General features: G+C 41.1%; 2 protein-coding genes across 6 annotated transcripts in view; one reads left to right on the forward strand and one right to left on the reverse strand.

The window, feature by feature from the left end:
- The window catches only part of LOC105389289 (adenylyl cyclase-associated protein 1), a 46,365-nt gene that overhangs the window by 804 nt on the left and 30,514 nt on the right, over nucleotides 1–15,047 (reverse strand). For all 4 annotated transcript variants that reach the window (XM_038112602.2, XM_038112599.2, XM_038112603.2 and 1 more), the window contains exons 3-8: nucleotides 11,575–11,660; nucleotides 9,982–10,364; nucleotides 7,340–7,489; nucleotides 6,529–6,701; nucleotides 5,836–5,940; nucleotides 5,207–5,308 (exon numbers count right to left, since the gene is read on the reverse strand). In XM_038112602.2, the coding sequence (XP_037968530.2) occupies nucleotides 5,207–5,308; nucleotides 5,836–5,940; nucleotides 6,529–6,701; nucleotides 7,340–7,489; nucleotides 9,982–10,364; nucleotides 11,575–11,660 (999 nt within the window). The remainder of the gene's footprint in view (nucleotides 1–5,206; nucleotides 5,309–5,835; nucleotides 5,941–6,528; nucleotides 6,702–7,339; nucleotides 7,490–9,981; nucleotides 10,365–11,574; nucleotides 11,661–15,047) is intronic.
- On the forward strand, nucleotides 2,615–4,930 carry LOC105389288. Of its 2 annotated transcripts, none has more exons than XM_011560382.3 (5): nucleotides 2,615–2,887; nucleotides 3,024–3,149; nucleotides 3,505–3,712; nucleotides 4,006–4,304; nucleotides 4,414–4,930. In XM_011560382.3, the coding sequence occupies exons 1-5, from the start codon at nucleotides 2,732–2,734 to the stop codon at nucleotides 4,834–4,836; spliced, it is 1,212 nt and encodes a 403-aa protein (XP_011558684.3). In that variant the 5' UTR covers nucleotides 2,615–2,731; the 3' UTR covers nucleotides 4,837–4,930. The 2 variants fall into 2 exon arrangements, with proteins under 2 accessions (XP_011558684.3, XP_011558685.3); XM_011560383.3 differs by having other exon boundaries at nucleotides 2,616–2,887; nucleotides 4,009–4,304.

Below are 15,047 nucleotides of genomic sequence, written 5' to 3' on the forward strand. Positions count from 1 at the left end.
CACACGTAAACACGATACGACGTCGCTTCGTAAAAGCGTCTCCTTCCTACACGCAGGTGTTCAATGGGAGAGCGGCACAACGTGACGTCGTTTCGTGCTTATGTGTGGGACCCATTGGGAGTTTAGTGAAACAGAGACTGAGGTCATGCTGAAAGAAATTGGAATTTCTGATGATAGAGTGAAACGCAGAATGTAGCCACGATAGTCAGAACATTAGTTAACTTAACAATATCAATGCTTGTCTGTAAGAGTTACCTACTTTAGAAGAGCGGGGCTTCCTAATACAAGTTTTTAAAAATACTTAAAAGGATTGCTCCAGTCATGTACACCTAGATTAAGTATGGTTATTGAAATAAAGATTTATTTATTTATTTATTTATTAACTCGCGGTAACAATCAGAGTTGTTGTCAAAAAGACAGGGGTGGGTCAGTGCCTTAATGGCTGAACTTTTAGTAGAAGGTAGTGCCATCTCTTTATATTACTCTTACTACCAAAAAAGATGTAAGATGGCGTTATCAACAAGACCATAGAACAATAACAAGACACATAGATAAGTAGTATTTGAATGTTAACATTGTCATGATCTATGGCTTTTATGAAGAAATTGCGTGTCAGTGTCAGTTCAGTTGTCTTACAATGTCTCGCAAATAACATTGTTGTAATAAAAGCCTATACTCTCGATATATCGTTATTTATAAATTTTATATACCTACAAATAAAAATAAACATGGTGTGTCAAGAAAAAGCATCTTTATCCGCAAAAAGTGTTTTTATGAAATTCTTGTGACCTGACAGATTCCATATGGATCCAGGTTCCATGTGGTTCCACGGGAACCGAGCTGAAATGGCGGCACTGGCAAAGAGCGAGCGACATCTTCATACCCGCTGAAGATTAAAATACTATGTGTACCAAACTGATAAATGTCGTCAAAGATTTGCCTCGCGAGGATAAATGGTGCACTATTGGATGAAATGACTTTATCACCACAAGTGACAAGATTTGCTTCTCTTGGCAAACATAAACTAGCAAAACATGAATTGGTTTTCATAGTGAAAGGAATACACACACCCACTCGCATATTATTTTACAAGTGACATGAACAAAACTGAACTGAAACATTGTTATATGCGAGGTAATAAAGAATTATATAATAATTTGTTTTTTATTTATTGTTGCATGTAGGTAGGTACATAAATAGATTGAACTTAAATTTAGCTGATAAATGTAATAACTGTTGTGTGGTGTAACTACGTTAACGCAAATATGTCTTATATCTTTATAGATTGAAGTTGGTGGCCGGGTCCCCGCCGGACGGTCCGGCGCGGTCCGATCGCGCGATCCAAGGAATCTTACATACTGATGATGATGATTGGTCCGACCGATTTCGGCCATGGCGACCACTTCGACCCCTAGTTCTGTTGGCGCGCGTGCGCCCTAAGATGGCTTATATAGCCGATCTTTGCGGCGAACCCCCTTGCACAGTGTGGGCATGTGAGTACGCCGCCGACATAATTATAGTTGATGGCGGCAGGTGGACGAGCTTTTAGCTGGTCGCGTTTCGCGTCTAATTCAGCTTTACGCTGCAGCTCGAATTCGCGTACTCGCCTTGCCACCAGCCTGCGCCATTCAGGCCGTTGTGCCGCCAAATCTTCCCAACGAGAGGGCTCAATGTTGCATCTTTTCATGTGCCGCTTCTGAACATCTTTATATCGGAGGAGTTGTCCGCCAGGTTTCCGCTTACCCTCCTCTAGTTCAGAGTAAAAGATGCGCTTCGCCACTCTCTCCTCCGCCATACGCGATACGTGACCGCACCACCGAAGTTGTCGACGCATTAAATAGGCCTCAATGCCACCAACATTGGCCCGTCGCAGAACTTCGGTGTTACGCACTCGGTCAGACCATCGGATCTTTATGATGGATCGTAGGCATTTGAGGTGGAAACGATCTAAAGTGCGTATGTGGTTGCGATACAAACACCACGTCTCGGAGGAGTATAGGAGGTTTGGCAGCACAATCGCCATATACATGGATATTTTGGTAGCCAGCTTAAGATCATGTGAGCAGAAGACCTTGGAACGCAGTTTGCCAAATGCCGCGGCTGCAGCACTTATTCTGTTATTAATTTCGGCGTCAAGGTCACACTTGGATGTTAAAGTGCTCCCCAGATAACGAAACTTGTGCACCTGCTTCAGCTCATCTTCCCCAAGCTTTATCGATAGTGTCTCGTGACCGTGTGTGTCTAAGGTCATGACCTCAGTCTTTTTGACACTAATCTTTAGGCCGAACTTACATACTAAACTTCTTGGATCGGGCGATCGGATCGCGTTGGATCGTTTGGTGGGGGTCCGGCTATTAACTTGTGATAACAATATCTATATATACAGGGTGTCCCAATAGGGCACCCTGTATGTATGTACAATGAGGTTGAGCAATATAAAGAGATGGCGTTGTAGGCAGCATGACGTATAGAGTATGACAAAAAACTCCTCGAGATGCCACTCTTTTCACAATTGTTTATTTTTTCTCTATGCAAAAAGAGTTTCATATGAAAATAAAAAGTTTTTGGTATAGAAATTCTGTCAAATCTTCTTTGACACATTTAACGCAGAGTAAAAATGACAAGTGTCACTCTCGCAAAATTTTGATGAACTTATTTCCTATTGAATGTTATTGCTATAAAAATTCTACGAACGATTTTATTTACAACTTTATTTATCTCGGACACAATCATGGAAGGAGCTGAAGACCTCACTGAAGAGATACTCTCTGATGACTCCTGGTGGGAGGAGTGGCGCGCCCACATCGAGGAGTATGGGGGGGACACCGGGAACGCCATCGTCAGTCTATTGCTGCCGATTTATATTCGATTCACAATGTTTAATGTTGTAAGTATATCTTTAGGGAGGTATCCTTAAATTCCTTATCTCTTTCTAGTACATGATATTTATATTATTCTTTTAGTAAGTAAATATAAAAGCAAATCGTTTACTTTCGGTAGAATTTAGACAGCGTTTTTTTCAGGCAATGTTTGTCGTAAAATACATTCCTACAACCATCTACATGTACCGATTCATGAAAGACACATACAAGAAAACGCGAAGTAGAATGCACCAGAAACAATTGGAGCTAGAAGAGATCAAAATTCAGGCAAGAACTCCACTTTTCTTTCATGTTTCCTTATTTAGATTTAGATATATTCCTCCTCTATTTTAACAAAATTTTACAAATACATATCTTTAGTAAATGAGCCAACTTTTAGAATGACACCGTGACATCGCCACTGCCTATTGAATGCCTCTATGCCTTTAATCAATTTGTGTATTGTTTATCCTTTATTAGAACACACTTTTAGAAAATAAGAGCGAGGTACACGTAAGCCAATAACCTGCTGCCCTATTCACAGTACAAAAGTTGGTATCGATACCAAAACGAACGAACTTTTGTGCTGTGAATAGGGCTGAATAGGGCATCTGTACATCTAATACCCTTCTCCTACTCCCAGATCGAAATAATAAACTCAAAGATGTGCGTGCACGCCGCTCGGCACTCGGAGCGGTCGTGCGAGCTCCGTCGCGCCATGGAGCGGTTACGGTCCGTGCGGGCCCGCGTGCGACACGTGATGGCCACGGAGGAGCACGCACGCGGGGTGGCCGAGTGGGAGGACACGGCCGCGGCCGGCGAGATGCCCGACGCGAGGAGTTATGAGGAAGGTAATGTGCTCTGTCCATTATATTATTGGTTTTAAGACAGTTCAAATCCCATACATTTTTGACGCCTGCAAAGGAAAAGCAACTTTACTTGCCAGACATAAGGAAACGTCTAAAATACAATAACATAGTGGAAGCTCTATAGTGTAACGAGGTTATGGGGTGAAAGATCTTTGCAGAGTTTGTAGTAGTGCCACCTATGGCTGTAAGTACATAATATATATTGAGGTCTTTGGTCTTCAATAATCCAAATGTGAATCGTATATAGAGTGACTAATTAAGGTTCACAATTTCAGTAGAAGAGTTTATAAAATGCTTGCTAAAGGACTTTCGATGCGAAGACTTGAACGGAATATACGAGCGGGACGGAAGACCTGACGGCTTCCTGGACCAGTGTAATTGTAAAAAGGAAAACAGTGCAGGAGATCCGGAGACCAGCGTGTATTCCACGATTAGTGATGAAGATACATCGAAGAAAGACTGCCACGTCAAGATCATCAAAGTGACCAACGTGTATAAGGTGGCGTATCTGAAGAACTACATCAAACAGAAGCGGTTGCGGCGCGCCAATAAACACGCTTTGTTGGAAAAGAAGGTAAAACATATTGGATTTTTGTAAAGCCGATGATTTCCTAACTAAATCTAATCGAATCCCTGGCATGTACCTATACTAAACGCTCTTTTAATACAGTTTGATTTTACAGATGGAGTCGATCAAAAAGCTCCTAGAAGACTGGCAGACGACCCTCAACAACGTTTTAAACACAAAGCTGAGAATAACCCTCGACCCGAGCCAGCTCGACCATGTTTCTCAAGAAGCCATGTGCATGGAAGCCATGGGGGACTATTCAAAGACCAACTGCTCAGAAACTGACAGCGACATCAAGATCAACGAGGCGTATGAAGATACGAATTTGAACTGGGACCAATCGCGATACCCGTATCCGTATGAGGATATGAGAGATTGTGCTCGCAATGAGCCGGTATATGATACGAGTATGTATAACTCGAGTATAGCCGACTGTCTGAGGTCCCACGTGCCCGCGAATGTGCTATTTGTTTTGCCGGAGGAGACTAGTAGTCAACTCGCTATTGAAGAGGTGAAGAGCGACTGTGGCGACGGGTGAAGCAGAATGACGAAGCGATTTGTTATCGTGAATTTTTTTTTGAATTTTTATTACTATTGTTAATCTTTGGATAAATAAATTGATATTGTTTTCATTTTAGCTTTTTCTACCAGTACCTACATGTATGATACGATACGAAATACAAGTGATACGGTATGACCACTATGTACACTAGATTATATACACTAGATTATATTCGGTGGTTTTTAAAACAGCCTCGCACGTTTTTATGGTTTAGGAGCCGATTAACCTAGTGAAAATCAATTCGTCGTGATTAATATAGATTTTAAAAGGGACGGTTTTGGGAAATGGTCATGCGGCCACTAAAGCCTTTTTTACATCTTTGTATTTAATTTAGTGTACTACATACCTGCATCTGCACGGACTGGCAGTTGACGAACTCGACGCCGGAGACGAGGTTGTCGAACACCACCGCGCACTTGGTGCACGAGTCCAGCACCACGCCGTTAACCTGCGATATAAAACTTTACTGTTTATACACATACACACACATACGCTACATTCTGCGAATGGAAATAAAATTATAAAGTCACGAAACACTTAAATTTTGAATAGCCGGATCCACGCGATCAGCAAAGAGCGTTTACGCACAAAAATCGAGCAGCATAATGCAGTGTGGACTCAGTAAACTTCTATCGGCATCGGCAGTGAAATTTCCATGATAATAACTGTCGTAAAAATATGGTGACAAAATGTACAAGTAAATTCCGTTATGATTATGTGTTATGGAAATTTTAAGTTAGTGTATTATTATGTAAATTAAGGGCGTCTTGCAAAACAAAGTTAAATAAAATTAAATAGTTTGTCTCTTGCTCTGACAGTATAATGTCAAAGCAAGAGGTCATAGATTTAATTTTATTTAACTTTGTTGTGCAAGGCGCCCTAAGACCTAAAACCCTGATGCCTGCCGAATACCGATGCCGAGGCGAGTAGGCTCCAAGCCTTAAATAAACAATGGATAAACAACAATCAACTGACCTTCCCCTTGACGGTGACGGCGGAGTCCCGGCAGCGGAACATGTACACCACGTTGTTCATGTCCGGGTTCTCCACCACCAGGTTGCTCGCGCCCTTCTGGTACTCCTGTAAGCCAACAGTAAGGGGTTTAGACATGTAAAGGAGTTATAATAATAGGGGTTTGACCGCAAACTTCGCCTTGAAAGAGTTTTTCTGTGGGAATCATGGGATAAAAGTCTCAAATAACAAAAACATCATTTTCCGACTTATTAGCGCCCTCGCTAAACTCGGTAAGTAATCGCTTTCACCTTGTAAATTCTATAGCTGATACCGTATTCATGCCATGCCAGCGTAATCAAAACGACTGTTAATTTGTAGTACCTTCATGATGATCAAACGTCAGAATTAAACGAATAAACTAGTATACTAGCAATAATGTATTGCGAATCAAATACCGTTTCCGCTTAGATGGCATACCACTACGCTTAAAACTCGTGAGGCAGCTGACGTCACAACATGGCCGATAGCGTTTTTAGGGTTCCAAATAATAATAATAATAAAATAATGCAACCATCCTGGAATTTCATTAACCGATCGAAATCAATATATTTTGGTTTCGTAAATTCAATACTGCAATAAATACTCATTTATAGTCCTGAATTTGATATGAGTCAAGTAGCCTATTCCCACTTCATTAACAACATAAACACTCACAATAAGCCACTTCTTCCCGTCCCGCATGAACACAGGCGGCTTGTCCACGCCGCCCGCGCCGGGTGCCGGCAGCGGCTTCCCGGGCGCTTTGCCGGCCGCCTTGAACGGAGCGGGGCCCTGCCGCAGCTGCGGGTTCTTGTGCGTCTGCATGTCTGATGTCACCTTCTTCAGGCCTGGAATGGAATAGAATGTTACTTTATTGAACACCAAATAAATAAGGCATATAAAAACATACTTATAGACTGGAATCAATGTACAATATCACTGAGAGAGATCTCTTACAGGCAATGTTATAATATCACGGAACAAAGTAAAAATCTAGAAAGAGACGTAAATGGTTTTATTGGTTGTGTTTTTTAATGATTTTTTGTGTAGGTATGTGGGTTGCTACTTATTCGAAGAGGGAATGATATTGAATAAAGGGATGATTTTGTTCGATCAATGGAGAGTCCTCAACACTGCTATAAAAGGTTAAGCATAAATTACCTTCTACTGTACCCTCAGTACACAGGTTTTATAACAAAAAACTAAACAACTTTATGTTTTGTCTGCATGCATACATTATGCAACAAAGTTTCAAGGTAGCAGCTAGAGTCGTAACATTGTATGCAAGAAAAGGAAACTAGAATTACTCATTAAACCCTTAGTAGGTACAGTTTTTTTTTTTATATCTACGTATATAAATGAGGAAACCCTTACTAGGTCAGCTTTACATTTAGGACCAAGCGAACTAATTGTTTGCTTGCCTACCGATTAAACTAGCTGTTTTAAATTATTATTGTTTAACTTATTAAATAAAATAAAAACTCACTGCTAGTGATAGCCTCGCCCTGGTTGATCTCGGCGAAGAGCGCGCTGCGGTCGTCCACGCTCATGTTGGAGAAGTCCACCTCGGGCAGCGCGGGGGGCGGCGGGGGCATGCCGCCGGGCGGGGGCGGGGGCGCGCCGCCGGAGCCGCGGCCTAGGGCAGAGGGAAGGCAATTTTGAGACACCTAGTAATATTTATTCAATAAATGCGAAAGTTAGTGAGTGTATTACTGTGTATTTTTGTTACTTCTTCATGTCCAAACGGCTGAACTGGTTTTAGCGAAATTTGGTATGGAGTTAGCTGACACCCTGGATTAACACATAGGCTATAGGTTCACACGGTTACACTTTTATACCTTAGTTCGGTTCAAACAACTTCGTAGTTCTAAAGTTGGCAGCGAATGCACTTTTGTACCTTGTCATACTAACAAACCACCTATTCATTTTTTCAAAGATCAAGCACAAAAGTGTAAATCGTACCCAACTTCCGAAACTATCAAGTTGTTTAGACCGATCTGATGTTTACTCTAAGATTTTATGTAGGTAAGTAAATGCATATGTCTGTAGATTGAAGTATTTGGGTACCTATAACGTATAACGTAGAATGTAGATAATAATCCAGATGATCGATACAACTATTACGCACAATGCGCTTTAATTTTCTGGTTTTAATTTTCAATTGTTGAAACTTCATAATGTTGGTTTAAAACCAAACTGGGAGACACAAAGACCTGCAATACAATACGTCGCACCGTGAATACGCCACATTTCCGTAAATTATTTTCGATATCCCATCCACAGTACGCTAATGGTAAACAAAGGATTACTTCTACCCATTACACAACGTGATCATATTCCGATCGACAGGCTACACAATGTTGAGCATCATATATCGATTTTTACTTTGATGCTCCGAGTAATTAATAAACCAATTAAGATTTTTAATTGTTCCACATAACGTTACGAGAAAAGTAAACATATTACGTGTCAGTAATTGTATAAGGAAAACATACGAAGTCCCCATAGCGAAATTAAATTAAATTCTGGAAACCATTTAGGTAAATTTATCCCTTATGGGAATTGTGGAACACAATAAAATTAATATTTAAATGTTTTATTGCGCTGTATAAATGGCCTGTATTTATTATGATTATGAATATTAAAAAAAAATTGAGTCATAAGTTGTGAGTCGGAATCAATCTCGAGTCCCCGTGTTCTCGAAACGTGTCAGTGAAATCTTTGCTCGAGACCCTTCGTTAATTAAAAGGACAAAACATCAAATTTATATCAATTCTCTTCAGTTGAGAACACTAAGTAACGACCTCGGCATCATATTAATTAAGCTTCCTTAGAAACTCTACCTAAACTTACCTACGTGTATTAATTACCGGTATATAGGTAAGCGTGTATTTCTGAAAATCGCCTAGAACCGATTTTAATAACTATGGTCGCATCAGAGGTATGATAAGTTTTTATTTGTGAATTGCAGAGAATTAGCATAATTTTAAGAAAATAAAAACAGAACAATTGTTAAATTTCGAAATTGGACAATTATTTTTGGGTTATTCTAGGATTATTCAAATTCAAACCTAAATAAATAGTAAAATTACTGAAAATGCCCGAAGGTCGGATAACCGACGGGTTGGCTTTGATGTGTATCTTCAGAAATTCCTTTAACCTTTATGAAAATTTCACGCGGTATTAATAAATTCGCTTCAATTAGCTTCACTTAATCCGCTTACGAAACGGATGTTTAATTTAAACTAATAAAAGTTGTTTCCACAAACTCCTAGTCCCTAGTATAATCAGGAATTCATTCGTTACTTAAAACTCAGCTTTTTTCCAATGATTATCCCCAGAGACAGACTTAGCTCGGGATATTGGAAAGTAAGTTGTAAAGAAGTGAAATCTTTCGGATTAGTGAGTTTTTACAATGTGCTGACTATTCTCAGGTATTCCCTTTTACAAACGCACAATAGAAGTGGAGCACTTTAGCTCGCAGATTCGAATCAAAGTGACACAAAAGCGCGGAATCAGGGCACGCAGGTCTGCCTAGGAACACTGCCGTTGTATTAAGTTTACAAAAGCGGTATTGTGTAAGCCGCATAAATATTTGAACACTCAGACCTCTGAGGGGCTGGATGTGTGTGTGGCGCCTTTGTGTTATAAGCAAATGTGCTTCTGCTTTTGTAGACAATATTTGACTAGAAGTTCAAGCTCTAAACTTGCTGTAGTCGCCGGAAAGCTCCACGATTCAGTCAACATAAAGTCTAAAGCTGCATTAGTATTCTGAACACCAGAAGGGCTAGCACGGGGCGCATTTAAGACCGGACAAAAGTTTTGCATCGAACTCACTCACGTCGCGCAGCCTCAAGAGCGAGCGTGACGGAGAACTCTTATCACGTCTTAATAGCGCCCTGTGCTACAGGGCCAGCTTTAGATAGTAAATAACGAACAGCGTTCACGGGATCTTTACCTCTCTATAATAATAACTCTTCAGCTAAAAAAACATAAGAAAAAATTGATCATCCGCTTTCGAGCTACACTATCACACACTTTAACTTTTGGAACGCCGAACCGCGGAGCCTTTGCTCCGCTTCTACTTTTTCAGCTACGCATAAATAATAACGTAAAACAGTAACTCACCGGACCACACAAGCCCTGTCGTATGGTTCTGCTTGACATACGCCTGTAGCTCAGCCAGCAGCTGCACCCAGGCGCGGCACCACTCCGCGTGGCGCTTGTCCTTCTCCTTCCACTCCTTCAACACGCGGTTGGTGTAGAACTGGCCGGCATCATTCATCTCTTTGACATACGGTGCGGGCGTGGGGGACACCGCCACCCATCCAAGTGCGGGGATGCTCTCAGAGATGGCTGAGAGGTGGTTGAAGTAGGGCGAGGTGCGGTTCTTCTCGCGGAACTGCTGGATGGAGGAGATCTGGTCGCTGGTGGGCGCGAGCAGCGAGACTTCCTCGTTCTGGGACGGCTTGCTGCGCTGCGTCGCCAGTTGGATGTAGCGGAGTTGCGCCCTGGATGTAGAAGGTTGGTTGAGCAAAGCGTAGCAGCACAGTGCAAGCTTATTGTTGTCTAATACCATTTTGAGCAGGTTTCCGATAATATGATAGCATTGGAACTGGATAATCACTCGTTTGCAGTTAATTGTATTATATCAGAAAATTCATTATTATGTTACTCGATTATCTTCCCTGTGTCGACTCCGTGATCCAACCCGGGATCCTCGACACAACAATAAGATGAACTAACTAACCACTGCACTATCCGGTCGTCCTACCATCGTTTGAATACCCATAAACAGACAATCAACCCTTTAAGTACCCATATAAATACTACAAAGGCCCATTTAATCGCCCTATTTGGTCTTTAATTTGTCGATTGGGGTTCAATAAAGCCTCCGCGAGCCTGCGTCGGACGCTCGTGAGATTGCGGGAAGACGGTAGAACGATGTCAAGTGGCGGCACTCACTGGGAGGCCTTTATATTTATTCAATTATCTGTACCGGTCTGAGATCCAACCTGGGATCCTCGACACAACAATCAGATATACTAAGAAGTGCTATGTGCAATCCATCGTTTAAATACCCGTAAACTGAAAAGCAAATCGCTTAAATACTACAAAAGCCCATTTGAACGCCCTATCGGGTGCTTGCTTAATTGGTCGATTTGAGCTCAATTACGCATAACGACGGCCTTCGTCGCAAGCCTACGACTGATTGCGGGAAGATGGACAAGGTGCTTTTCCATTAGAGATAAGCTTTTATACGTTGCTATAGATGAGTTTGATCCACCAATCATATTCATTGGCCCACATAGCATATCACTAGTGACAGCGAATTCCTTTCACGTCCTTGAAGCATAGCTGCTATCACATCTCTGGTGGAAACGCACCCTAATACCCTGATTACACCTACCGAGTAGAGTGGCGAGACACAGTACAGATCTTCGGCCCATGATCGGCAAGAAATTGAACGAGTGCTCGGCCGAGGATACTGTCTCGCCACTCTACTCGGTAGGTGTAAGGCTGTTTTAAACAGCATGCGAATATCATCACGCACGCGGGACTTCACGCCACTATACCGCGTCTCGCGTGTATATTCTACGCGTTACAATGAATACTTGTATATGAACGCGTGCAAGGCAATCCAGCGTGCGTGATCAAATCCGCAAAAACAGCCTAACAAGGGTAGGTATAAGAGTGCGAGTGGTGTGAAGAGGTACTCACTGGAAGGCGGAGTTGACGAGCGCGGCGTGCGCGGCCACGTCGCCGCCGATCTGCTTCGACAGCTCCAGGTACGCCTGCAGCGGACCCTGCCGACAAACATATGCTTTACAATACTCATATGTAATGGGGGGACTCTGGAGACAAACATATTGCTTTTAAAAATACCCATATGTAATGGGAGGACCCTGGAGACGAACATATACTTTCAAAAATACTCATAATATGCAATGGGGAAAGCGGAAGGAGCCTACCTGAGTCACGTATTATATTGCTGTGCCTAATATATGTACATAAATTATAATCCTTTTACCCCGGTGACAAACGCTAGTCTACCTCTCACCGTATATATATTTTTTCGTCTTCGTTATATTCTTATCATAGCACCTTTTCAAGAAATTACGAGTAATATCGACGGACGCAATTAATTAAAGGGTCTCTTTCAATTCAATTAAGTTGGTACCAGTACTTAAAGTGCAATGGCTTTAATTAAAACTGTTCATGAAACGTAGGTTTATCGTTGAAGTAGGCACTCTCATTACGCTTCATTCCGAACCAGTTGAAAAAGGTAAAACTATGTCTCAATACATGTGCGAATTCAATTAAACGGGGATCAATATCGCCAGTGTATGGAATTTGGAATAAAGCGGCAGTTGTCGTGTCGATGCAGACATTGACAAACGACGAAATCCTCCGACGCTCAAACTCGCATTACGCAATCGGGAAAAAAGTTATAATCGAATTGCACAGCAGGTCTGCCAGCGCCAACCCACAAAGAGTGAACAAGTGAAATCCTCTTAAGGCTGTCACTAAAGCTGGAAGAAAATCAGAATCTGTCAAATCTAGTGAGGGGGGGTTGAGGTATGCGGGGCGTTCTACGGACAATGACATGAAATTTTAACATAGTACTCGAAAACATAAAAGTGAAGACATGCCACTTTGTTAAAAATATACTAAGTAAGTAATATTGTTTTGTGATACGAAAATATTTATTTTTATTTGAAAGTATTTTTAATATTTAATAATTAATTATATATAAAGTCGTACCCGTGCCGATATTTATACAGGTTGTTGCAAAAAGGGTTTAATACTATGCCGAAACCTACGTGTGCAGCATGTTATTGATGTTATTTCTAAGCCAGGAAATGAAATCAGAATGTAAAAAAATCGCGAAAATATTATCAGAGTTTAATAGTTCAGGGTGTTGTATTAAACTCTGCCCCCGTGTAATAAAAAAAGTATAGTTAGCCGAAAGGGCGTTACTCAGGCGTCACTCTGAAAAACTTTTATCCTACGTAATTTTTTATATTCATGAAAAAAACGCTTCTTCATATAATTTTTTTTTGGTCACGTGACCTTTTAGTTAGACGACCTGTTTTTTTTTGGTGTTTCAAAAGCAGAACAGTAGTTTGCAGAACTCTGCATATACAGGGTGTCACAAAAGGTTACGTAGCTGGCAAAGGGATATGGGGAGGTCACCAGAAAAATAATAACATGTAAGTACCCCCGCAAGGGGGTACATTAGTACAAGGCGAGAGTGTGTATTTTTTTTTTTAAGTACTTATGTGTATTTGGGATATGATAGAAATAATATTTTTGTTTCTTAAAAACCAAAAAATTTACACCTTGCTGCGCTCTTTTGCTCACTGTAAGTACACCTTCAAATATTGCTGTATTAAAAAAAACGGTTTTGTTATAACGATTATAAAAAAAAAAGTTATTTTCATGTCAAGGAGTCATTTACCTAATTACGATTTCACTCAACAGCAGGTGAACTGAAAAAATAAGTTCTAGTTCTATCATCACTTTAGATCGCAAACATTGTAACTCCACTTTTCTCGGCGAAAAGTACTCTTTGGTGTCAATAGAAACGTTTTTTGAATTCAGATGTTTTCCTCTTTATTCGAAAAAAAAAACTGTATTCCGCATTTTACCATTTGTTTTCCTCTAAACCCCAAACCGTGATTTTTAAACAAGAAATCTTAGTAATTATACCCTTTATTCTCATATACAACGTGCGATGTAGGCGAACGTGAACGAAAACTATGCAATAAGCCTTTGTTTTTATTACTACTTTAGTAAATTACAATAACATACTCAACAATGTTAATTTTTCTTTTGCAATGTTATGTTGTTAAATTAAGATCTAATATTTTATTAACATGAAGTTACTTTCAACTTTTTTTTGCATTTATGCGTCGAATCACAGCATGACGGCTGCTGCAGCTTCCTGCTGTCCTGTCCTCCAACCAATCCCACCAGTACTGCAGGTTGCGTCGAATACGAGCCATTCTCTTCGACTTGACAAGACAGGTGCTCCCGGAAGGATCATAGATCGCACGGAACCCGTACCGTATAGAGGCAACGGACTCCTTTGCAACAGCCCCCCAGATTCGGAAGTAGCCCATGCACTGCATGGCGAGCACAGCTGCAGCAATTTTTTCGTAATGAATCATTGGGATGTCATCCCCGAAGGAGGCTCTCAGCCTACCTCACGACCTGTGTGACATTAGAAAAATGCACTGTGCTAACGCCGTTTGCGAGCTTGATTTGCAGGACCGCGTTGTATGCCAAGTTCCACAGCAGAGGGGTCCAAGACCTACCGCTGTGGAACTCCGCAACTGAACTTCTTCAGTGAAAACAAACCCTCTCTTTTCGCATCCTTAATGTACTTGTTAGACACGTATGACCTCTGTCAATTTTCTGCAGATAAGAAGACAAGTGATGGTATAGATGGAAGGTTCGCCCTCTAGTGGATAGAGTTGAACGCGGTTACTATTTTTAAGCAAACAGCCAGCGCAACAACTCGCCCGTGGTTCTCATCCTGCTCCGACAGTGAACGAACGCAAAGTATTGTACCCACTATTCGAATCCGCATTTCGGATGCCAAACTGACTGTCCGAAAGGTCGAAACCGTACCACCACAGAGGTATGACTCGTTCGAAGAGCTTATCAGGCTCTTACAGCAATCAGATGTGTCGGTACACTGAAAGATAATCTACAGGCCTGCTTTATTTATTTAGGAGCACTAATGGCCTCCTTTCAGTCATTGAGTCACTGGCACTCAGGCTGCGGTTGAACAGGAAGATAGACTGTCTAAACAAATCATTTTTAGGCTAGTTAAAAAAAACTTTAGGTGGGTAGTATGCCAACTAGAACTACAAATAAAACAGTATTTTTGTCTCCTCTAAAATTTGGTCACGAGGAGTTACGATGATTACGATCTAAGGTGACGCTGACGATATTTTATACAAGGTATTGAAAAAAGGGTATAAAGCTTAGCCAAAAGTGGATTTAGGTGCCATTCTGATCCACTTTTCTTCTACAATTTTGAAAATTCACGTAACAAAACCTTTTACATAGAAACTTATTCGATCACGTGACTTTTTACTATAGAGACCGAATTTATTTTTCGAGAATTTCCAAAACTTGGAGAACAAAAGTTGTTCAGAATAACCCCTGAGTCAAACCCTTTC

This window comes from Plutella xylostella, chromosome 5 (genome assembly GCF_932276165.1).
Source record: "Plutella xylostella chromosome 5, ilPluXylo3.1, whole genome shotgun sequence".
Lineage (NCBI taxonomy): Eukaryota > Metazoa > Arthropoda > Insecta > Lepidoptera > Plutellidae > Plutella > Plutella xylostella.